Source organism: Scyliorhinus torazame, chromosome 31 (assembly GCF_047496885.1).
Source record: "Scyliorhinus torazame isolate Kashiwa2021f chromosome 31, sScyTor2.1, whole genome shotgun sequence".
NCBI lineage: Eukaryota > Metazoa > Chordata > Chondrichthyes > Carcharhiniformes > Scyliorhinidae > Scyliorhinus > Scyliorhinus torazame.
This window is the reverse complement of record NC_092737.1, coordinates 20,785,707-20,808,830: the sequence shown is the minus strand read 5'-3', so window position 1 is coordinate 20,808,830 and position 23,124 is coordinate 20,785,707. Positions and strand designations below refer to the sequence as shown.

The 23,124-nt window shown below is 55.2% G+C and overlaps 1 protein-coding gene across 2 annotated transcripts; it reads left to right on the top strand.

Moving 5' to 3' along the window:
• The first annotated feature begins 1,245 nt into the window (after nt 1-1,245).
• On the top strand, nt 1,246-18,758 carry ppp1r35 (protein phosphatase 1, regulatory subunit 35). 2 transcript variants are annotated; one of them, XM_072493469.1, is made up of 5 exons: nt 1,246-1,397; nt 7,868-8,145; nt 12,667-13,120; nt 17,164-17,294; nt 17,615-18,758. In XM_072493469.1, the coding sequence occupies exons 2-5, from the start codon at nt 7,903-7,905 to the stop codon at nt 17,789-17,791; spliced, it is 1,005 nt and encodes a 334-aa protein (XP_072349570.1). In that variant the 5' UTR covers nt 1,246-1,397; nt 7,868-7,902; the 3' UTR covers nt 17,792-18,758. The 2 variants fall into 2 exon arrangements, with proteins under 2 accessions (XP_072349570.1, XP_072349571.1); XM_072493470.1 differs by having other exon boundaries at nt 1,271-1,367.
• Nucleotides 18,759-23,124: the final 4,366 nt, after the last annotated feature.

Here is a 23,124-nt window from a genome sequence, read left to right as displayed (position 1 = left end):
ATAATCTTTATTAGTGTCACAAGTAGGCTTACATTAACACTGCAATGAAGTTACTGTGAAAATCCCCTCGTCGCCACATTCCGGCGCCTGTTCGGGTCACAGAGGGAGAATTCAGAATGTCCAATTCACCTAACAGCACGTCTTTCGGGACTTGCGGGAGGAAACCGGAGCACCCGGAGGAAACCCACGCAGACACGGGGAGAACATGCAGACTCCCCACAGGCAGTGACCCAAGCCGGGAATCGAACCCGGGACCCTGGAGCTGTGAAGCAACCGTGCTAACCACTGTGCTGCCGTGCCATCCTTGTCACATCTATGGGGGAAAGGTGTGAAGGCATCAGAGCGGATGCAGGAAAGATTCCAGAGGTGGCTTCCTGGGATGAGGAATTCCAGCTCCGTGGGTGGATTGGAGAAAGAGGTTTGGGCTGGTTTACCCTGGAGATGATAAGATGGTTATCACGCCGCTGCCTGTGGGATTTTGCAGTGAATACATAAAAGCATATCGTAGGGGGATTATCACGCCGCTGCCTGTGGGATTTTGCAGTGAATACATAAAAGCAAATCAGGAGGGTTATTGCACCGCTGTGCGGGATTTTGCCGTGCACAGTAAGGTGGATCATGAGGCGTTCACACCACTGTCTGGGATCTTGCTGTGCACATTGAGGTGGCTCCTGGGGGGAGGGGTTTCACACTGCTGTCATCACCCAGCCCCACCCCTCCCTGTCTGTCAATCACCCAGCCCCACCCCCTCTCCGCCTGTCAATCACCCAGCCCCGCCCTCTCCACTCAGCACCGTCCCCTCCCTGCCTGTCAATCACCCAGCAACGCCCCCTCTCCGCCTGTCAATCACCCAGGCCCGCCCCCCTCCACTCAGCAGCGCCCCCTCTCCGCCTGTCAATCACCCTGCCCTGCCCCCTCCGCCTGTCAATCACCCTGCCCCGCCCCCTCCACCTGTCAATCACCCAGCACCGCCCCCACCCTGTCAGTCACCCTCCCCGCCTGACAATCGCCTCGCCACCTGTCAGTCACCCAGCCCCGCCTCCTTCCAGTCAGCACCGCCCCCTCCCTGTCAGTCACCATGCCCTGCCCTCTCCCATTCTGTCAATCACCCAGGTCCGCCCCCCTCCACTCAGCACCGCCCTCTCCACCTGTCAATCACCCAGCAACGCCGCCTCTCCGCCTGTCAATCACCCAGCACCGCCCCCTTCCTCTCTGTCAGTCACCATGCCCCGCCTCCCTTCCAGCCCCTCCCACTTCCTCTCCAGCGGCGTCACATCCGCGGCGACGTTGCCCTGGGCGACGTTCTGAGGCGGTCAATGGTCGAGAATGGCGGGGGCTGGGCTGGAACCTCCCACGGCGCCGAGAGGGTAAAAGTGTCTGAGGGGCGGGGTGCCCAGGTGAGAGGTCCCGGGGTGGGGTGGGGGACAAGATGGCGGCAGTGGGGGGGGACAAGATGGCGGCAGTGGGGGGGGGGAACAAGATGGCGGCAGTGGGGGGGGGGAACAAGATGGCGGCAGTGGGGGGGGGGACAAGATGGCGGCAGTGGGGGGGGGGACAAGATGGCGGCAGTGGGGGGGGACAAGATGGCGGCAGTGGGGGGGGAACAAGATGGCGGCAGTGGGGGGGGGGAACAAGATGGCGGCAGTGGGGGGGGGACAAGATGGCGGCAGTGGGGGGGGGACAAGATGGCGGCAGTGGGGGGGGAACAAGATGGCGGCAGTGGGGGGGGGAACAAGATGGCGGCAGTGGGGGGGGGACAAGATGGCGGCAGTGGGGGGGGGGACAAGATGGCGGCAGTGGGGTGGGGGACAAGATGGCGGCAGTGGGGTGGGGGACAAGATGGCGGCAGTGGGGGGGGGACAAGATGGCGGCAGTGGGGGGGGGACAAGATGGCGGCAGTGGGGTGGGGGACAAGATGGCGGCAGTGGGGTGGGGGACAAGATGGCGGCAGTGGGGTGGGGGACAAGGTGGCGGCAGTGGGGGGGGGGGACAAGGTGGCGGCAGTGGGGTGGGGGACAAGATGGCGGCAGTGGGGTGGGGGACAAGATGGCGGCAGTGAGGTGGGGGGACAAGATGGCGGCAGTGAGGTGGGGGGACAAGATGGCGGCAGTGAGGTTGGGGGACAAGATGGCGGCAGTGGGGGGGACAAGATGGCGGCAGTGGGGTGGGGGACAAGATGGCGGCAGTGGGGTGGGGGACAAGATGGCGGCAGTGGGGGGGGACAAGATGGCGGCAGTGGGGGGGGACAAGATGGCGGCAGTGGGGTGGGGGACAAGATGGCAGCAGTGGGGGTGGGGGACAAGGTGGCGGCAGTGGGGGGGGACAAGATGGCGGCAGTGGGGTGGGGGACAAGATGGCGGCAGTGGGGTGGGGGACAAGATGGCGGCAGTGGGGGGGGACAAGATGGCGGCGGTGGGGGGGACAAGATGGCGGCAGTGGGGTGGGGGACAAGATGGCGGCAGTGGGGTGGGGGACAAGATGGCGGCAGTGGGGGGGGGACAAGATGGCGGCAGTGGGGGGGGAACAAGATGGCGGCAGTGGGGGGACGGGACAAGATGGCGGCAGTGGGGTGGGGGACAAGATGGCGGCAGTGGGGTGGGGGACAAGATGGCGGCAGTGGGGGGGGACAAGATGGCGGCAGTGGGGGGGGGACAAGATGGCGGCAGTGGGGGGGGACAAGATGGCGGCAGTGGGGGGGGACAAGATGGCGGCAGTGGGGGGGGACAAGATGGCGGCAGTGGGGGGACGGGACAAGACGGCGGCAGTGGGGGGGGGACAAGACGGCGGCAGTGGGGGGGGGACAAGACGGCGGCAGTGGGGGGGGGACAAGATGGCGGCAGTGGGGGGGGGACAAGATGGCGGCAGTGGGGTGGGGGACAAGATGGCGGCAGTGGGGTGGGGGACAAGATGGCGGCAGTGGGGTGGGGGACAAGATGGCGGCAGTGGGGTGGGGGACAAGATGGCGGCAGTGGGGTGGGGGACAAGGTGGCGGCAGTGGGGAGGGGACAAGATGGCGGCAGTGGGGTGGGGGACAAGATGGCGGCAGTGGGGGGGACAAGATGGCGGCAGTGGGGTGGGGGACAAGATGGCGGCAGTGGGGTGGGGGACAAGATGGCGGCAGTGGGGTGGGGGACAAGATGGCGGCAGTGGGGGGGACAAGATGGCGGCAGTGGGATGGGGTCGGGGGGACAAGATGGCGGCAGTGGGGTGGGGGACAAGATGGCGGCAGTGGGGGGGACAAGATGGCGGCAGTGGGATGGGGTGGGGGGGGACAAGATGGCGGCAGTGAGGTGGGGGGACAAGATGGCGGCAGTGGGGTGGGGGACAAGATGGCGGCAGTGGGGTGGGGGGTCAAGATGGCAGCAGTGGGGTGAGGGGACAAGATGGCTGCTGGGGGTGGGGGACAAGATGGCTGCGGGAGTTGGGGGACAAGATGGCGGCAGTGGGGTGGGGGACAAGATGGCGGCAGTGGGATGGGGTGGGGGGGACAAGATGGTGGCAGTGGGATGGGGTGGGGGACAAGATGGTGGCAGTGGGATGGGGTGGGGGGGACAAGATGATGGCAGTGGGATGGGGTGGGGGGCAAGATGGTGGCAGTGGGGTGGGGGGGACAAGATGGTGGCAGTGGGATGGGGTGGGGGACAAGATGGCGGCAGTGGGATGGGGTGGGGGGGACAAGATGGTGGCAGTGTGATGGGGTGGGGGACAAGATGGTGGCAGTGGGATGGGGTGGGGGACAAGATGGCGGCAGTGGGGTGGGGGGACAAGATGGCAGCAGCGGGGTGAGGGGACAAGATGGCTGCTGGGGGTGGGGGACAAGATGGCGGCAGTGGGGTGGGGGGACAAGATGGCTGCGGGGGTTGGGGGACAAGATTGGGGCAGTGGGGTGGGGGGGACAAGATGGCGGCAGTGGGGTGGGGGACAAGATGGTGGCAGTGGGGTGGGGGACAAAATGACGGCACTGGGGTGGGGGACAAGATGGCAGCAGTGGGGTTGGGGGACAAGATGCCGGCAGTGGGGTGGTGTGAGGGGACAAGATGGCAGCAGTGGGGTGGGGAGGACAAGATGCCTGTGGGGTGGTGGGGGACAAGATGGCGGCAGTGGGGTGGGGGGAGACAAGATGGCGGCAGTGGGGTGGGGGACAAGATGGCTGCGGGGGGTGGGGGACAAGATGGCGGCAGTGGGGTGGGGGACAAGATGGTGGCAGTGGGGTGGGGGGACAAGATGGCAGCAGTGGGGTGGGGGACAAGATGGCGGCAGTGGGGTGGGGGGACAAGATGGCGGCGGGGGTCGACGGACAAGATGGCAGCAGTGGGGTGGGGGACAAGATGGCGGCGGGGTGGGTGGACAAGATGGCGGCGGGGTAGGTGGACAAGATGGCGGCGGGGTTGGGCGGACAAAATGGCGGCGGGGTGGGCGGACAAGATGGCGGCGGGGGTGGGCGGACAAGATGGCGGCGGGGGGTGAGGAGACAAGATTGTGGCAATAGGGTTGGGAGGCAAGTGGCGGCGATGGGTCAGGAGACCAGATGGCCACGGGGGATATTGGGTGGAGAAATGATGACATGGGGTGGGGATACAGTTGGCATGGATGTAGTGGGGTAGAGAGACACGAAAATGGCAGGGGGTTGAGGTGGGGAGGCGAGATGGCCGCGGGGTGGGGCAACATGTTAACAGAGATTGATTCAGAGGTGATTTTGATGGAAGGACCCTCAAGGCTATGGGCCAAATGCTGGCAAACGGGATTCGGTCGATAGGTCAGGTGTTTTTCCTGTGTCGGTGCAGGCTTGATGGGCCGAAGAGCCTCTTCTGCGCTGTATTATTCTGTGATTCTTGTCGGGTTCCTTGAGCGTTACTCTGGGTCTCTGGATTACCAGTGCAGTGGCAATAACACAACACCAACTGCCTCCCCTTGTACAAGGTGAATGCAGAGAAGTGTGAGGCGATTCAGTTTGCTGGGAGGGACATGGTGGGGCAGCACAGGCAGTCCTCGACTTTACGACGTTCGAGTTACGACGAACGGCACTTGCGACGTTTAGAAATTCACACCCGGCTTTGACTTTACACCGCCAGTTTCGACTTTATGATGCCACGCCTGCAAACAATTGGTCTTGACCAATTGCTCACAGCCTCAGGAAGGGTTAATGGCTGCCCGGGTGCAATATGGAAGTGCCTTTGAAAATGTGGGCACAACTATAACATGGGAAATATCTACTGAAAGACAATTTCACTGAAGCAAGGTCTCTCAAACCTTTCACTTTTCAGTGAAAATAGGGGATTGGGCCCAGGTTCAGGAACCAATCCCCCATTTCTAACATAATTCCCATGGGAAAACCGGTTCCGTCGACTTGCAACGTGGTTTTCAGTGGTGTCACAAGCCCGAGGCCTGTATGAAGCAAGGGTGGGTGTGAAGGTGTCAGAGAGAGCGCAGAACGATTCACCAGAAGGACTGGCTCCCGCGAAGGGGACCCTCGGTAATGTGGATAGATGGGAGAAGCTGGGGCTCCTTGGAGAAGAGAAGCTTGAGACAGAGTTCTGGGTGACCAACTCTCGGGGAATAAATTAAGGGGAGGGTGTCGACGCTGCTCAGCCTGCAAGAGGGGGCTCGGCTCGATGTCCCCGTCGGACACGTGCTCGGGAATGCCTCGGGCGAAGCATGGCATTTGGGGACGTGTGCTGCGCAAAAACAACATCACCGTCTCACCAATGCGGGGGCGGGGGCACGTGCCATCCACAGTTTGGGAAGCCCGGGTGATGTGTGAACAGGCAGGTCAGTTGTGATGGATCTAAGAATTTCCAACATATTGTATGATAAGTATTTGGCGAAGTAAGGATTAACAGCCTGGGTTAGAGTGTGTTTGACTGCTGCGGTCACGTTCTTTAAAGAATCTGGGTTTGAAAGACAACAAACCTTTGGAACCTGAGGTGCGATTAACCATCGTAAAAGCTTGGGCTAATGCCATTTTGTTTTGATTAAGGGGTTTGAGCTTGGTGAGATGATGTCATTGCTGGGCAGAGCTACGACATCAGGCATTTTGAGGAAGTATTTTCAGTTCTGACCTGGCTGAAGATGCGCAGAATGTATGCAGAGTTCTGCTCTCACTGTAAGTTAGTTAAAAGAGATTAACGGTATTTATAGCAATGCAGACTTGTCTGAGGAGAAGGGCGGAGCTGAAACGAGCCAGTTGAAGCCAGCTTTGGAAGACATCCGGCCAGAGTTTCTGCAGTGGTTCGGACAGGAGTCAGATCTATTCTGTAAAGCAATGTCACGAGATCTCTTTCTCAAAGGATAACTGTACAAAGCAAGTTTTGCTCTGTGCCATTGGTATTCTGAGAGCTGATGTGGTTTATTTTCTTGTTGTTTAAGTGGGAATAAAGATAGCAATTAAGGGTATTGTATTCACTGTGTTGAGTAGTATTCTTTAAGGGGTAATGTTAAAGATTTTAATACTGAGGTTTATTAAATATTGAGGTTTTGGTCGAGTTTGGCCCACTGTTGGGGCCTGCTCCAGGCGCCGTGAGGCAGCGATGCTAACCACTGCCACCTTTAACAACTGTTATCAACCTCCCTTACCATGAAGTCTCATTCATTCAGCTTTTCACTGTTGGGGATACTTAATTTAATATTTGAAAAAAAATGTTTTTTAGTTTCCCTTCTGAGTTTTATTCTCTCTCTCTCTCAATAAAATCTTTCTTTCCCTTTCTTTCTTTCTCTGCCCCTGATTTGACTTTGAATTCACCCACTCTAATTCCTTGATGCCATTCATTTCACAGACCTGTTCACTTAGATCCCAGATGCCTGGTGGAAGGCATTTGCCGTTTCTGTCTTAGAGGGCGATATAGACATGGGCAGAACAGTGGCAAATGGAATTTAACCCTGAAAAGTGTGATGCCTAACAAGGCAAGGGAATACATGATGAACGGTAGGGAGCTGGGGAGTACAGTGGGACCCTGGGGTGCATGTCCATAGATCCCCGAAGGCAGCAGGAACGGTAGATAAGATGGTTAAGAAGGCATATGGGATACTTGTCTTTATTAACCGAGGCCTTTATTAACCGAGGCGTAGTATATAAGAACAGGGGGGTTACGATGGAGCTGTATAAAACGCTGGTTAGGCCGCAGCTAGAGTACTGTGTGCTGTTCTCGTCGCCACACTATAGGAAGGATGTGGTTGCGCTGGAGAGGGTGCAGAGGAGATTCACCAGGATGCTGCCTGGGCTGGAGCGCCTCAGCTATGGGGAGAGGCTGGTTAGGCCGGGGTTGTTTTCCTTGGTGCAGAGAAGGCCGAGGGGGGGCCTGATCGAGGGGGACAATATTATGAGGGACGTGGATAGGAAGGAACTTTCCCCCTTAGTAGAGGGTCAATAACCAGGGGGCAGAGATTTAAGGTCAGGGGCAGGAGATTTGAGGAAAAACCTTTTCCCCCAGAGGGTGCTGGACATCTGGAACTCGCTGCCTGAAAGGGTGGGAGAGGCGGGAACCCTCACAACATTTAAGAAGCATTTAGATGAGCGATTGGAACTCCCCAGCAAACAAGGCATCGGACCAAGTGCTGGACAATGGGGTTAGAATAGAGAGGGGCTTGATGGATGGTGCAGACAGGATGGGCCTCTTTCTGTGCTGTAACACTCCATGACTCTATACAGGACGTTGAGCTGGTGTTAATTTGAGCGATATATTGAATAGGTGATCAGGTTCTTTCTGATGGGAAGATGCACCCTGTGTGTTCACAGCATTCTTCACTCCTTACTGAAATCCTGCATGTTTCTGTACTGTACATTATATCTTCCCAGTATCTGCGCCTGAGCAGGCTTTGAGGGCGGCATCTCTATGTAAGCGAGAGCTTTAACGACCTGTTCTTATTACAGGGCAAGCTGGCGTGTAGACCTCAGCGTTGCAGAAGATGAAGACTGATATCTTGGGCTTCCCAGCGAAGATGTACGCGCCTCAGAACTACACGGACGAAGACAGTCTCCCCATCCGGGCTGTCCCGGCGCCCCTGCTCGTGGGGCCAGATCGGATGGACACCCTTTCGGAGTTGGATGTTTCTCTGACACCGGACAAGATCGGCAAATCCGTGGGAATACTGAAAAGGCGGGAAGGGCTGGATGGCGACGTGGTGCGAGGGAAAGTCAGCCGTCGGCAGGTAATGGGGAACCCCCCCCCCCCCCCAGCAACTATTAACACATTCCAGAGACCCCCCCCCCCAAACACCATCCCTTTCTCTCCTCTCCAGAGACCCTCCATCCCTGTATATGCTGCCAGCTTTGAAGCCCTGAGGATTTGGTGTGGGACCTCCAACCACTACCCAATATAGACCCGTATTTCCAAGTGTCAGCGAGACCTCTGTTCCTGGGCAGGCCATGCGAGTGCCATTAAGGATAATGTCCTCCCTGTTTTCTCTTGAGCATGTGACCGGTCACAGTATTTCCTGCAGTGTATCTTCTGTAGTTCTTTCACGTAGTATTTGCAGCAGGGAAACAGGCCATTCAGTCCAACTGCTTGGTGCTGGTGTTTATTATCCCCCTCCCAACTTACATCACCAAAATATCCTGTTCTTTCTCTCTCATGTTCAATTAGTTTTCTCTTAAATGTATCTGTACCAGGCTTTCCCAACTGCTGTTTGCAACTAGGAGTTCCATGGTAGGCCAGGCTGATGGATAGCATTTGAGGGAGGTGAACGTGTGTGCGAGAGAGGGAGGTGAGCGTTTGTGCGGGCAAGAAAGGGAGCTAAGTGTGTGTGTCTGCGAGAAAGGGCAGTGAATGTGTGCGAGAAAGGCCGGTGAATATGTGCCGCTTCTGTGCGAGAGAGGGAGATGCGTGTGTGCGAGAGAGGGAGGTGCATGTGTGCGAGAAAGGCCGGTGAATATGTGCCGCGTGTGTGCGAGAGAGGGAGATGCATGTGTGCGAGAGAGGGAGGTGCGTGTGTGTGCGAGAGAGGAAGGTGCGTGTGTGTGCGGGAGAGGGAGGTGCGTGTGTGTGTGAGAGAGGGAGGTGCGTGTGTGTGCGCAAGGGAGGTACGTGTGTGTGCGAGAGTGGGAGATGCGTGTATGTGCAAGAGATTGAGATGCGTGTATGCGAGAGATTGAGATGCGTGTGCGAGAGAGAGGGAGATGCGTGTGTGCGAGAGATTGAGATACGTGTATGTGCAAGAGATTGAGATGCGTGTGTGCGAGAGGGGGATGCATGTGTGCGAGAGAGGGAGATGCGTGTGTGCGAGAGAGGGAGATGCGTGTGTGCGAGAGATTGAGATAAGTGTGTGCGAGAGAGGGAGATACGTGTGTGTGCGAGAGAGGAAGGTGCGTGTGTGCGAGAGATTGAGATGCGTGTGTGTGCGAGAGAGGGAGATGCGGGGGTGCGAGAGAGGGAGATACGTGTGCGAGAGAGGGAGATGTGTGTGTGTGCGAGAGAGGGAGGTGCGTGTGTGTGCGAGAGAGGGAGGTGCGTGTGTGTGAGACGGAGATGCGTGTGTGCGAGAGAGGGAGATGCGTGTGCGAGAGAGGGTGATGAGTGTGCGAGAGAGGGTGATGAATGTGCGAGAGAGGGAGATGCGGGTGTGTGCTAGAGATTGAGGTGCGTGTGTGCGAGAGAGGGAGATGCATGTGTGCGAGAGAGGGAGATGCGTGTGTGCGAGAGAGGTAGATGCGTGTGTGCGAGAGAGGGAGTTGCGGGTCTGCGAGAGGGTGATGAGTGTGCGAGAGAGGGTGATGAATGCGAGAGAGGGAGATGCGGGTGTGTGCGAGAGAGGGAGATGCTGGTGTGCGAGAGAGGGAGATGCGTGTGTGTGCGAGAGAGGGAGATGCATGTGTGTGCGAGAGAGGGAGATGCATGTGTGTGCGAGAGAGGGAGATGCATGTGTGCGCAAGAGGGAGGTGCATATGTGCGAGGGAGGTGCATGTGTGCGAGAGAGGTGTGTGTGCAAGAGAGGGGTGTGCGCGCGTGAGAGGTGTGTATGCGAGAGAGGCATGTGTGTGCGAGAGAGGCGTGGGTGCGAGAGAGAGGTGTGTGTGCGAGAGAGGTGCGTGTGCGAGAGAGGTGCGTGTGCGAGAGAGGTGTGTGTGCGAGAGGTGTGTGCGCGAGAGGTGGGTGTGCACGAGAGGTGGGTGTGCGCGAGAGGTGGGTGTGCGCGAGAGGTGGGTGTGCGCGAGAGGTGGGTGTGCGCGAGAGGTGGGTGTGCGCGAGAGGTGGGTGTGCGCGAGAGGTGGGTGTGCGCGAGAGGTGGGTGTGCGCGAGAGGTGGGTGTGCGCGAGAGGTGGGTGTGCGCGCGAGAGGTGTGTGTGCGCGCGAGAGGTGTGTGATTGAGAGAGAGGTGTGTGTGTGAGAGAGGTGTGTGTGAGAGAGAGGTGAGTGTGTGTGAGAGAGGTGAGGGTGTGAGAGGGAGAGGTGAGGGTGTTATAGAGGTGAGGGTGTGTGAGAGGTGAGTGTGTGAGAGAGAGAGGTGAGGGTGTGTGAGAGAGGTGAGGGTGTGTGAGAGGTGAGTGTGTGAGAGAGAGAGAGGTGAGGGTGTGTGACAGAGGTGAGGGTGTGTGTGTTTGTGAAGTGTGTGTGTGAGAGAGAGGTGAGTGTTGGGTGAGAGAGAGGTGAGTGTGTGAGAGAGGTGAGTGTGTGTGTGAGAGAGGTGAGTGTGTGTGAGAGAGAGGTGAGGGTGTGTGAGAGAGAGGTGAGTGTGTGTGAGAGGTGAGTGTGTGTGAGAGAGGTGAGGGTGTGTGAGAGGGAGAGGTGAGTGTGTTTGAGAGGTGAGGGTGTGTGAGAGGTGAGTGTGAGAGAGAGAGGTGAGGGTATGTGAGAGAGGTGAGGGTGTGTGAGAGGTGAGTGTGTGAGAGAGAGAGAGGTGAGGGTGTGTGAGAGAGGTGAGGGTGTGTGAGAGAGGTGAGGGTGTGTGTGTTTGTGAAGTGTGTGTGTGAGAGAGGTGAGTGTGTGTGTGTTTGTGAAGTGTGTGTGAGAGAGAGAGGTGAGTGTGTGTGTGAGGGGGAGGTTAGAGATGGCTCTATCAGGGCATACAGATGCCGTCAAGTCCCAATTCCAAATTCCCACAGTCTGCCATTCCATATGTACTTCCATTGTAAATTCCTCTGTCCCCACGCTAAAAGACTTTGTCAGCACACAAAGGTTATTTATTAATAAGGGAAAAGTGTACAGAGGCCAGCAGCCCCACCGGCTGCCCCAGTCATCTAGGTGGCTTTTGGATGTCCTCTGCCCAAGGGGAGGACTCCACCCCCTTGAGGTGCCTACCCACTCTCAGTCCCAATTGGTCCCTCCAGCCAGGTCATCCTCTGCTATACTGCCCTTAAAGGGACAGTCACCACACGCACCTGGGGAACTGACCGTGTAAACATGTCATGCTGTAAATACACCCACCGGTGTTTGTCTTTGTTCAAGCGTGCTGCCGGGTGTTTGCTGCTGATACCAAGCTAGGTAGAAAGGTAAGCTTTGGGGAGGACACAGAGACACTGCAAAGAGATATAGACAGATTAAGTGATTGGAGTATAATGTCAGCAATTTATAAATGTAGAATATTTTTGAAAAGGTAGGAACTTGTAAGCGTTAATGTCCAAAGGGACTTGGATGCAGAAAGGAACACAGAAAGTTAGCATGCAGATACAGCACGCACTTGGGGAGGTAAATAGCATGTTGGCCTTTACTGCAAGGGTACAGGAATAAAGTAGTTTGGCTGCCTGTTGTTACAGGGTTTAGCGAGACCACATCTGGGGCAGTGTGCGCCGTTTTAGCCACTGCATTTAGGAAAGGACAAACTTGCATAGGGGCGGGAGAGCGAAGGTTCACTAGATTGGCCTCCAGGGTGAGGGGGTTGTCCTCTGATGTAAATTGGGTTTTTATTCTCTGGAGTTTAGAAGAATGAGAGACGACCCCATCGAGACAAACAGGATTCTGAAGGGGTTTGACAGGGTGGGCACTGAAAGGTTGTTGCCCGCTGGTCGGGGAATCTAAAACACGGGGGTCACAGTCTCAGGATAAGGGAGTTGGCCATTTTGGGACGGAGACGGCCATTTTGGGACGGAGACGGCCATTTTGGGACCGAGATGAGGAGGATTTTCTTCACCCAAAGGTTTTGTGAATCTTTGGAATTCTCCAACCCCAGAGGATTGTGGGAGCTCCATCATTGAATATATTTAAGCTGTGGGATGGATTTTTGGGCTCTCGGGGAATTTAGGGATATGGGCAATGGGCGGGAAAATGGAGCCGCGGCCCGAGATCAGTCAAGATTATATTGGATGACGGAGCAGGCTGGACGGGCCGAGTGGGTCCACTCCCTGCTCCTATTTAGCGTGTTCGTGAGGAGCTGCAGCACTCCAACTGTGGAAGAGGTGTAACTACAGCATGACAAATTTCTACAGGTGGCAGTGCGGACATGTATAACCCCAGCTCTCACCCTCCCCCACGAGCATTAATCGCTCTTACCACCAGTTCCTTCTAGCTAAACCTCAATCAATATTGCCCCAGTTAAAAGTTAGGGGCTGATTTTCCCAATCAGAAAACCAAGAAATTGTAGCCACGTTCCCTGCGAATATCCTGGCATCAATGGTCAGACAATAGTGAGACAGAGGCCCACAGTCTCCCAGCTGTGTGTGCTAGCGGGTGGCCAGGGGGTTTGCTGAGAGAGGTTGGCCCCGCTGTTGTTTTATTTATTCATTGCTTTTGGTTGCAGGTCCGGTTTGACACTGGCTCTGAGTCCGAGGGTGACAAGGAAGAGTTAACCCCCGGTGACCTGGATGGCAGGGAGGAGGAGGGGGGACACACAATCCTTGTGAGCCCAATCCCGGAATCGGCTCCCGAAGGGGACAAATGGAACGTCCAGACTCCGACCAACCCGTCCTCCATTTTCTCCACTGACCGAAAGGACGAAGGCCCGGCCCACCGCGACCCCTGGAAGGCTAAGGCGGCACGACCTGCCCGGCTGAACAAGCAGCCCAGGCAGAGGGCGCTCCTGGGGGGTGCCGGGGACCGCCCCCTGGCCACGCCCGAGTACAACACCACCCTGGCACTGGGGCAGGAGCTGCAGCAGCTGAGGGAGGTGGGCTTCGACGCCAAGAGGGCTGCCGCCGAGCGGCTGAAGAGGTCGTCGGTGACGCGGCAAAGCGTGGAGGGCAAGGTGGCAGAAGGTAATGGCGGTTGGGGGGGGGGGGTGGATTGAGTGGGCGCTTGATTGGGAGAATGGCCCCGGCTCGCCAAAATCCGACTGATTGGCGAGTCCGTGTGAGACCCGGCAGTAACTTGGGCCAGTGCTCTCCAGCCCTTCCTCGGAGGTGGTGGATGGTGCGAGCCTTGGAAAGAGCCGCTGACATCAGCAGGACCAAAACACGCCGCAGAGGGGGAGGGGTGGGGAATCCCGCCCTTCGTTCCTACCTCGTCAGGGCGGATTGGAGGCCTGTAGTTTCTTTGGTTATGCAAAATATTCAGAAAGGTTTGAGCTGTAACCGGGTCAAACCGCCCGTATCGACCGGGCTAACAGGTCAGCCGTCATTCTTATCGGATGTCGGTGCAGGCTTGAGGGGCAGAGCGGCCTCCTCCTAATTCGCCTGTTAGTTGAAAAGCTGTTGAGGTATGTTGGGGGGGGTCTCAATTGAAAATGTCAAAACCTCAGCTTGAGCGATTTCTGCCGTGCAAGGGCTGGGTTGTCCAGTAGGATTTTGCCGCTTGCCAAGCCTGCGGTAGTCCGCTCACCGCGTGGTACAAACCGTACGCACGGTTAGCCTTGTAACGGTGTCCGAGCAATGCGCTGGGATTGAAGGAACCGTACTAAAGCTGAGCGTGGCACTGCGACCGCAGCTCTGATGTGGGGGTCTTCACAATGCTGGCGCACCGGCCCCCTCTCCCAATCCCCCTCCTGTCAGTCGCTCGTCCCTCTTCCAATCCCTCTGCGTTTAATGCCCTCGCCGCTGCATTCGGACCTTCCTCCTCTCCTCCCTTGGGGCGGCACGGTAGTTAGCACCGCTGCCTCAAGACTCCAGGGTCCCAGGTTTGATTCCCGGCTTGGGTCACTGTCTGTGCGGAGTCTGCACGTTCTCCCCGTGTGTGTGTGGGTTTCCTCCGGGTGCTCCGGTTTCCTCCCACAGTCCAACAATCTGCAGGTTGGGTGGATTGGCCATGCTGAATTGCCCTTAGTGTCCAACGATTAGGTGGTGTTACGGGGATAGGAGGAGGCAGTGGGTTCAGGTATAGTTCTCTTTCGGAGGTTCGGCGCAGACACAATGGGCTCACTGGCCTCCTTCAGCACCGTGGGGATTCTGTTCTTCCTGACAGTCCCATCTCCTTCACCCATCTCACCACATATTTCCGCCGCAAATGACCTGACAAACCTCAATTTCTCCTCGGCTACTTTCTTTGATGCCCCCACAATCTTCAATGACCCCCCCCCCCAGATGTGCTGGTCCATGATTTTTCTTCCCAATTAAGGGGCAATTTAGCGTGGCCGATCCACCTACCCTGCACATCTTTGGGTTGTGGGGGGCGAGACCCACGCAGACACGGGGAGAACGTGCAATCTCCACACGGACAGTGACCCGGGGTCGAACCCGGGTCCTTGCCGCCGTGAGGCAGCCATGCTAACCACTGCGTCATCGTGCCGCCTCCTAGTTTTTTTTTGTCCTTCCTCGTCGCTCTCTACATCCATCTCTCCACCCGTGCCTCATTGATAACCAGTCGCCATTCCTCTCTCTCTCGGATGTTGCCGAGAGTCTGCACAACCTCACGAGGCCGGTCTCTCCGCTCCTCGTAGACCTGCCAAAGAATATTTTTAACTGCAGCTAACTCGTCCAGTTGTGGCTCAACAACTAAAACATTTCAACATGCTTTCACTTCCTTCAATGGGAGGAATTTTAATGTGTACCTTAATGGAGCTAGGCTGTGGATTTTTAATGGTGAAGATTGTTTTTCCGACAGGGTTTTCTACTTTCTTTTCACTTGGCCAAGGGCTGTGTTGGAGTTGGGAGCCCCATCATCGGTCGTAGGGTCCTTATGTCCATCCGGTTCAATGTCTCGCCTCATGATCAGCATCTCCACGTCCTGTGTCCAATTCGTCACATGTCGTGAGTGGCAGGCGTGTTGGCAAACTGGACAAGACCATCAGACATAGGAGCAGAATTAGGCCACTCGGCCCATCGAGTCTGCTCCGCCATTCAATCATGGCTGATATTTTCCTCATCCCTATTCTCCTGCCTTCTCCTCATAACCCCTGACCCCCTCATTAATCAAGAACCTCTCTGTCTCTGTCTTGGTGTAGAAGATTGTAGTTTAGTCGGGCAGCATGGTCGGCACGGGCTTGGAGGGCCGAAGGGCCTGTTCCTGTGCTGTACATTTCTTTGTTTGTTCTTTGTAAAGACACTCAGTGATTTGGCCTCCACAGCCTTCTGCGGCAAAGAGTTCCACAGATTCCCCACCCTCTGGCTGAAGAAATTCCTCCTCATCTCTGTTTTAAAGGATCGTCTCTTCAGTCTGAGATTGTGTCCTCTGCTTCTAGTTTCTCCTACAAGCGGAAACATCCTCTCCACGTCCAAGGGTGTTAGGCCGATGGGGGTTAGACTAGAATAGAGGATTGGTTCGTTAACTGGAATAAGAAATTAGGCAGAAGTGAGTCATTTTCGGGCGGGCGAGCTGTAACAAGTGGAGTGCTACAGGGACCCGTCAAGAGGCGTCAACTATTTACAACCGACCATTCGGCCCATCGAGTCTGCACCGACCCTCTGAAAGAGCACCCTACCTCGACTCATTCCCCCGCGCTCTCCCTGTAACCCCACCTAACCTTTGGACACTACGGGACATATTAGCCTGGCCAATCCACCCTAATCTGGACTGTGGGAGGAAACCGGAGCACCCGGAGGAAACCCACGCAGACACTGGGAGAACGTGCAAACTCCACATAGAGAGTCGTCCGAATCGAACTCGGGTCCCTGGCACTGTGAGGCAGCAGTGCTAACCACCGCGTCACCCCAAAATAGAGAGAAACTGCAGAACTCTGCAGCGCAGAGGGATCTGGGTGTCGTGGTACATGAAATAGGAGCACGAGTAGGCCATTCAGCCCCTCGAGTCTGCGCCACCATCTGACAAGATCATGGCTGCTTGTGTTTGGAATTCCCCATCTGCCCCGGGGATCTAAACGGTTATAGAACATAGAACAATACAGCGCAGTACAGGCCCTTCGGCCCACGATGTTGCACCAAAACAAAAGCCATCTAACCTACACTATACCATTATCATCCATATGTTTATCCAATAAACTTTTAAATGCCCTCAATGTTGGCGAGTTCACTACTGTAGCAGGTAGGGCATTCCACGGCCTCACTACTCTTTGCGTAAAGAACCTACCTCTGACCTCTGTCCTATATCTATTACCCCTCAGTTTAAAGTTATGTCCCCTCGTGCCAGCCATTTCCATCCGCGGGAGAAGGCTCTCACTGTCCACCCTATCCAACCCCCTAATCATTTTGTATGCCTCTATTAAGTCTCCTCTTGACCTTCTCTCCAACGAAAACAACCTCGAGTCCATCAGCCTTTCCTCATAAGATTTTCCCTCCATACCAGGCAACATCCTGGTAAATCTCCTCTGCATCCGCTCCAAAGCCTCCACGTCCTTCCTATAATGCGGTGACCAGAACTGTACGCAATACTCCAAATGCGGCCGTACCAGAGTTCTGTACAGCTGCAACATGACCTCCTGACTCCGGAACTCAATCCCTCTACCAATAAAGGCCAACACTCCATAGGCCTTCTTCACCACCCTATCAACCTGGGTGGCAACTTTCAGGGATCTATGTACATGGACACCTAGATCCCTCTGCTTATTGTGGAGGTATAGAAAGCAGCTACTTCCACGTGGGAGATGGGGGGAATGGGAGAGTAGGCGCAGGTGGAGGAGGAGGAGATGGTCAGGAAAGCCCTTTCTTGCGGGAATAATGGTGCGTGTGCGAGGAGGGGGGTGGAGGATCCGTCGCAGTTCGGGGAAAAGAGAGAGAGAGAAAGACAGTTGTTTCTTTCCTAGTTTATTTCTTGGCCCGGAACTAGAACTTACCCGGAACCACAACTTCCCCAGAACTGGAACTTACCCGGAACTGGAACTTACCAATCCGACAGCCGTTAAAGTCTTAATTAAAAACCGACGGTATTGGCTAGACACGAGCCACCTTGTGACCCATGTGTTCTGTTACAGGGCTGAACGTGCCGAAGGACCTGCAACGTTACAAAGGACTGGTGAGCTTGGAGGTGCCTGTGGATGAGGTGCTGAGTGTGGCCGTGCAAGAGAAAATGCTGCTGGTCAGACCAAAGGCAGCGAATAAGAAGGTAACCGCTGGAGGGTGTTGGATACCGTTCACTCGGTCTTGATGAAATCTCGTATTCTTAAGGAGGTTTAACTGTGGGTATCAAGTTAGGAACTGTCCCCAAGCTTGTTTGTGCACACGGCTCTGTGCAACACTAGGTGTGGGCCCTGTGTTCTGTTATCTCCCAAAACAAGGAAACAGCAGTTTTATTAAGTCTTTCCTAAATGATAATGGAGAAAATAGCGGGACTTAAACGAGGTGAAGTCATCAGGACCGGGTGGTTTAAAGTGCGGGGTGCAGAAAATGCAGAGGTGTCCCATTTCTTTTTATATCCTCTTGCAGCAGTCCGAAGGGATGGACGCCCCTGACCTGATGATATTCTACGATCCCCTGGAGCTGTTGACTGAGACCCCCTACCTCTCTGTGGATGGCCTGCCGCCACTGAAGGTGCAGGCCCAGCCGAAACCGCCAACTTCGTCCTTCGATCTTTACCGGAAGTTGAAACAGTGGGAGGCCTAGCAACGAGGGCGAGTGTGCGGTTTGGAAAGCAGTGGGATTGCGTATCCTGTGTAAAAAGCACGGGTAATATGTATTAGCCCTTTCACCTGTACAAAGGCGTTCCCATTTATATTGGTGGTATGGGTCTTGCCACACCGCAGGGCAGGGCGTGGTGTAAAACCAGAAAGGCGGGGGCCAAAGTACTTTAACATTGAAAGGTAAAGCTGCCGTTTTTTTCCTTGTATTATGCTGTTTTGAGGTTTTCTGAGGTCATTAACCTGTCCTTATTCACTATTACCCATCAGTGAGGCAACCGTGCGGTAAACGGCCCCGACCCGCGAAGTTCAAACTAGGAATATCAGTAACTAGGATTTTGAGAGGAAGATTGCTTGCCCCCTACCTTTCTTAAGCCACTGATCCAACGCCCTCGGGAGAGGGGAGAGAACTGCGTCAACGTTCCCCTCTCGCCGATGCCCTTACTGAAAGATGTTAGGCCTCCTCTGCGGAGTTGGCCCATTGGGGCTGGGTGGCGCGTCACTCATTGCGGAGGCCCGGTGGTGCCCGCTACATGTGCGCAGCGAGCTCGCGCAGGCAGCAAATGAGACGAGGCCGGCCTGAATTTGGTTGCTGCGGGCCGAGGAAGAAACGTTGACCGCGGGGCGCAATGTTCCTGACGTCCAACTCCGGTGGGCGTGGTATGTGCATTCCTCGCATCCCGAGTGAGGAGGACTGAAGTGGGCGAATGCCACCATCCCGCTCCTCGGTGGCTCCAAAAAGCACCCTTCCCATCGAATTTGCTTTACTTTTGCACCATTTCACGGCCCCTGAGCCCAGAATCGGACGGCATTCATGATCTTGTTAATAGCAATGCAGCCAGTCCCTTCGTGTATGTTGCCAGCTTTAACAGTATAGATTTCGTACTTTGCTGCTTGACAAACTGATGCAAGTGTTTTTTCTTGACATAAATTAAAGCTCTGATTCTTTTTCACTTCTGTCTCCGAGGTTGACTTGCGTCAGATTTTCAACATGCTGTCGTGTGTGTTTTTTTAAACATTACTCCAAGTGAAGTAGCTTGTTACTTGTTTGAAACATCGCTCCCTTTCATCGGGTACCTCTCAGTGCTGAACATAACAATTATTTGTCGATATGTAGGAAAGTACAGCCTGCAACAACTTTCAAACAGAATTGAGATGAATGATCGGTTAATATATTTTGGCGATTTTGATTGAGGGAGTATCGGTAGCCAGGATATCTGTAATCGCTGCACCTTTGAAGGTACCATCATTTGGACCTGGTAAGGGGAAGCTCGATAAGTGCGCGAGGGAGAGAGAATTGGAATCATCCAGCACAGAAGGAGGCCTTTCGGCCCATCGTGTCCATGCCAGCCCAAGGACATCCAGGTGCCCTTTCTAATCCCACCTTCCTGCACCCGGTCCACGGCCCTGTATCCTACAGCACCCACAGTGCAGATACGGGTGCGTTTCAAACGAGTTTAGGGTCTCTGCCTCCCCCACTAACTCGGGCAGCGAATTCCAGACTCCTCACTACCCTCTGTGTAAGACCATAAGACATAGGAGCAGAATTAGGCCACTCGGCCCATCGAGGGGCAGCACGGCAGCATTGTGGATAGCACAATTGCTTCACAGCTCCAGGGTCCCAGGTTCGATTCCCGGCTTGGGTCACTGTCTGTGCGGAGTCTGCACGTTCTCCCCGTGTCTGCGTGGGTTTCCTCCGGGTGCCCCGGTTTCCTCCCACAGTCCAAAGATGTGCAGGTTGGGTGGATTGGCCATGATAAATTGCCCTTAGTGTCCAAAATTGCCCTTAGTGTTGGGTAATGGGGATAGGGTGGGGGCATTGACCTTGGGTGGGGTGCTCTTTCCAAGAGCCGGTGCAGACTCGATGGGCCGAATGGCCTCCTCTGTAAATTCTATGAGTCTGCTCCGCCATTCAATCATGGCTGATATGTTTATCATCCCCATTCTCCTGCCTTCTCCCCGTAACCCCTGATCCCCTTGTTAATCAAGAGCCTATCTATCTCTGCCTTAAAGACACTCAGTGGTTTGGCCTCCACAGCCTTCTGCGGCAAAGAGTTCCACAGATTCACCGCCCCCCTGGCTGCAGAAACTCCTCCTCGTCTCTGTTTTACAGGATCGTCCCTTACAGTCTGAAATGGTGTCCTCTGCTTCTTCCTCGTTTCCCCTCTAACCTTCTGCCTCTTATCCTGAATCGATGTCCCTGGTTCTGGAATTCGCCACCGAGAGAAACAATTTTATCCTGTCCACTTGATCTCTTCCCCTCAGCATTTTGTACACCTCAATTAAGTCAACCCTCTGGCTTCTTTGCTCCAAACAAAATAAATAATTAGTACAATACCTTGATGGAGTGAGATGAGGTAAGGTGAGAAGAGGCTCGTTTTTAAATATATATATTCGTTCATGAATGTGGGCGTCGTTGGCCGGGCCCAGCATTTATTGCCCATCCCTAATTGCCCCTTGAGAAGGTGGTGGGTTAATAATAATAATCACTTATTGTCACAAATAGACTTCAATGAAGTTACTGTGAAAAGCCCCTTAGTCGCCTTCCTGAGCCACAGCACACCACTGTGCTGTTAGGGAGGGAGTTCCAGGGTTTCGACCCAGCGACAGTGAAGGAACGGCCGATATATTTCCTAGTCGGGATGGTGAGTGACTCGGAGGGGAACCTCCAGGTGGTGGGGTTCCCAGGTATCTGCTGCCCTCGTCCTTCTAGGTGGTAGAGGTGGTGGGTTCGGAAGGTGCTGCCTGAGGAGCCTTGGTGAGTTGCTGCAGTGCATCTTGTAGACGGTACACACGGCTGTCGCTGTGCGTCGGTGGTGGAGGGAGTGAATGGGGAAGGGGAGCCAATCAAGCGGGGCTGCTTTGTCCTGGATGGTGTCGAGCTTCTCGAGTGTTGGAGCTGCGCTCATCCAGGCAAGTGGAGAGTATTTCGTTACACCCCTGACTTGTGCCTTGTAATAATAATCTTTATTGTCACAAGTAGGCTTACATTAACACCGCAATGAAGTTACTGTGAAAAGCCCCTCGTCGCCACATTCCGGCGCCTGTTCGGGTACACGGAGGGAGAATTCAGAATGTCCAATTCCCCTAACAAGCACGTCTTTCGCGACTCAGCAATAATCAAGGTCTGCACTACCAAACAACTATTATATATTCATGGCTATTTTCTAAAACGTTAAAGCGGGATAATGACCATTTAAAATGACTGACACTACATCTGACTGTGACCATAAGGGCGATCTGGCAGCATAAGATAAATTCGCACCTCAATGTATCTGAATAAACGCTAACGACCCCTGCAGATCATAAAATTTACAGTGCAGAAGGAGGCCATTCAGCCCATCGAGTCTGCACCGGCTCTTGGAAAGAGCACCCTACCCAAGGTCCACGCCTCCACCCTATCCCCATAACCCAGCAACCCCACCCAACACTATGGGCAATTTTGGACACTACGGGCAATTTAGCACGGTCAATCCACCTAACCTGCACATCTTTGGACTGTGGGAGGAAACCGGAGCACCCGGAGGAAACCCACGCAGACACGGGGAGGATGTGCAGACTCCGCACAGACAGTGACCCAAGCCGGAATCGAACCTGGGACCCTGGAGCTGTGAAGCAATTGTGCTACCCCACAATGCTACCGTGCTACCCCTGTAAGCTGCAGAGAACAAATTCAAAATGAATTATACCACGGCCATTTGCATTTCAGAATCCAGGCTGGCCAACCAGAGTCTGCTAGGACAAAGAACCCGGCAGCCTTCATTTCAAATTCTTAACGGTCAGGATCCTAGGCAAATTGGAGAGTTGCGAGTTTTGTGACATGACCCCTCTCAGCTGGTCAAACTAATAATACTGCCTTGTAGAAGTGCAAAGCTCAGTCTGCCATTTCCCCATTACCAAGCGGCAGCACAAATAGATTCTGACCAGGTTTGAATGCCCGGCCCAATCTGCATACTTTCTACTGAAACGTCTATACCATTGCCCATATACCAAGCCGATTTCGTCTCTACTGGAAAAGTGAATTATCCAGCACAGGTTTTCAGCCTGCCGACCCCTGGGAAGGAACACAACATTGCACTTCGATTCTGGACTCACATGAAACGATTATTTTCTTTGTGGTCTGTAGCGCACAAAGACTCCGAGAGACGAATCGAGTGAAGTCGATGAGGCTTTATTAAGCGTGACTGTTCCCCCGCAGTTCAGTAGTAGACTGCCTGCGGGGGAGGACTCCTGGTTCTTATACTCCACCTTCAGGGCGGAGCTAGAGGTCAACGGCCAACCAGGACCCGGGATCTGTCAGCCAATGACATCACGGCTTCACAGTCCCACATGACCCCTAATGCATACTACCACATTCACCCCTTGTTAAAAATGAACCGGCGGGGTGATGCTTCGCATGGTGGTAAGGGTTTACAAGGCTGGTCCTGGGAGGAAAACTTTTGCATGTTATTATAGTATGTACAAGGTTTTTTTTTGTTTAGAACTATTTACAGTAATCGTCAGGAGAAAAAGACAAAATGTTCTCGTTAAAAGTCCACATATTGTAGTGTTAGATCGACGCCACGAGTCGGTCGGGCGGTCTGGTCATCCGTGTCGATCGCCTCGGCCCCGGTGGTGGTGGTGGTGCTTGTTCCGGTGTTGTCGTCTCCAGGAGCCTTATGGTTTCAGCTTGGGCTTCACTCCTGGTCGGGCCTGGGAGGAGGACCGATCCTCCTGGGAAGGGGGCGGTCGCGGGGTGCGGCGGTGGCAGGAAGGGGGTGATTGGTGTCGGGGGGGGGTGTGTGTGTTGCCGGCGGGCGCCAGATCTCGCAGGGAGACCGTGTCCTGTCGGCCGTCGGGGTACTCCACGTAAGCGTACTGCGGGCTCGCGTGAAGGAGGTGAACCCTTTCGACCAATAGGTCCGACTTGTGCGCCCGCACATGTTTTCGGAGCAAGATGGGTCCTGGGGCCGCCAGCCAGGTCGGCAGCGACGTTCCAGAGGAGGACTTCCTGGGGAAGACAAGGAGGCGCTCATGAGGCGTTTGGTTAGTGCTAGTACACAGTAGTGACCGGATGGAGTGGAGGGCGTCCGGGAGGACCTCCTGCCACCGTGAAACCGGGAGGTCCCGGGACCGTAGGGCCAGTAGGACGGTCTTCCAGACCGTGCCGTTCTCCCTCTCTACTTGCCCGTTCCCCCGGGGGTTGTAGCTGGTCGTCCTGCTTGAGGCTATGCCCTTGCTGAGCAGGAACTGGCGCAGCTCGTCACTCATGAAGGAGGACCCCCCTGTCGCTGTGGACGTATGCGGGGCAACCGAACAGTGCGAATATGGTGTTCAGGG

Bases quoted from the DNA above. Each gene is read 5' to 3' on its own strand.
- ppp1r35 (XM_072493469.1), top strand. From the start codon at position 7,903: ATGAAGACTGATATCTTGGGCTTCCCAGCGAAGATGTACGCGCCTCAG. The intron at 8,146-12,666 runs GTAATGGGGAAC...TTTTGGTTGCAG, and splicing joins GGAAAGTCAGCCGTCGGCAG to GTCCGGTTTGACACTGGCTC. The intron at 17,295-17,614 runs GTAACCGCTGGA...ATCCTCTTGCAG, and splicing joins CAAAGGCAGCGAATAAGAAG to CAGTCCGAAGGGATGGACGC.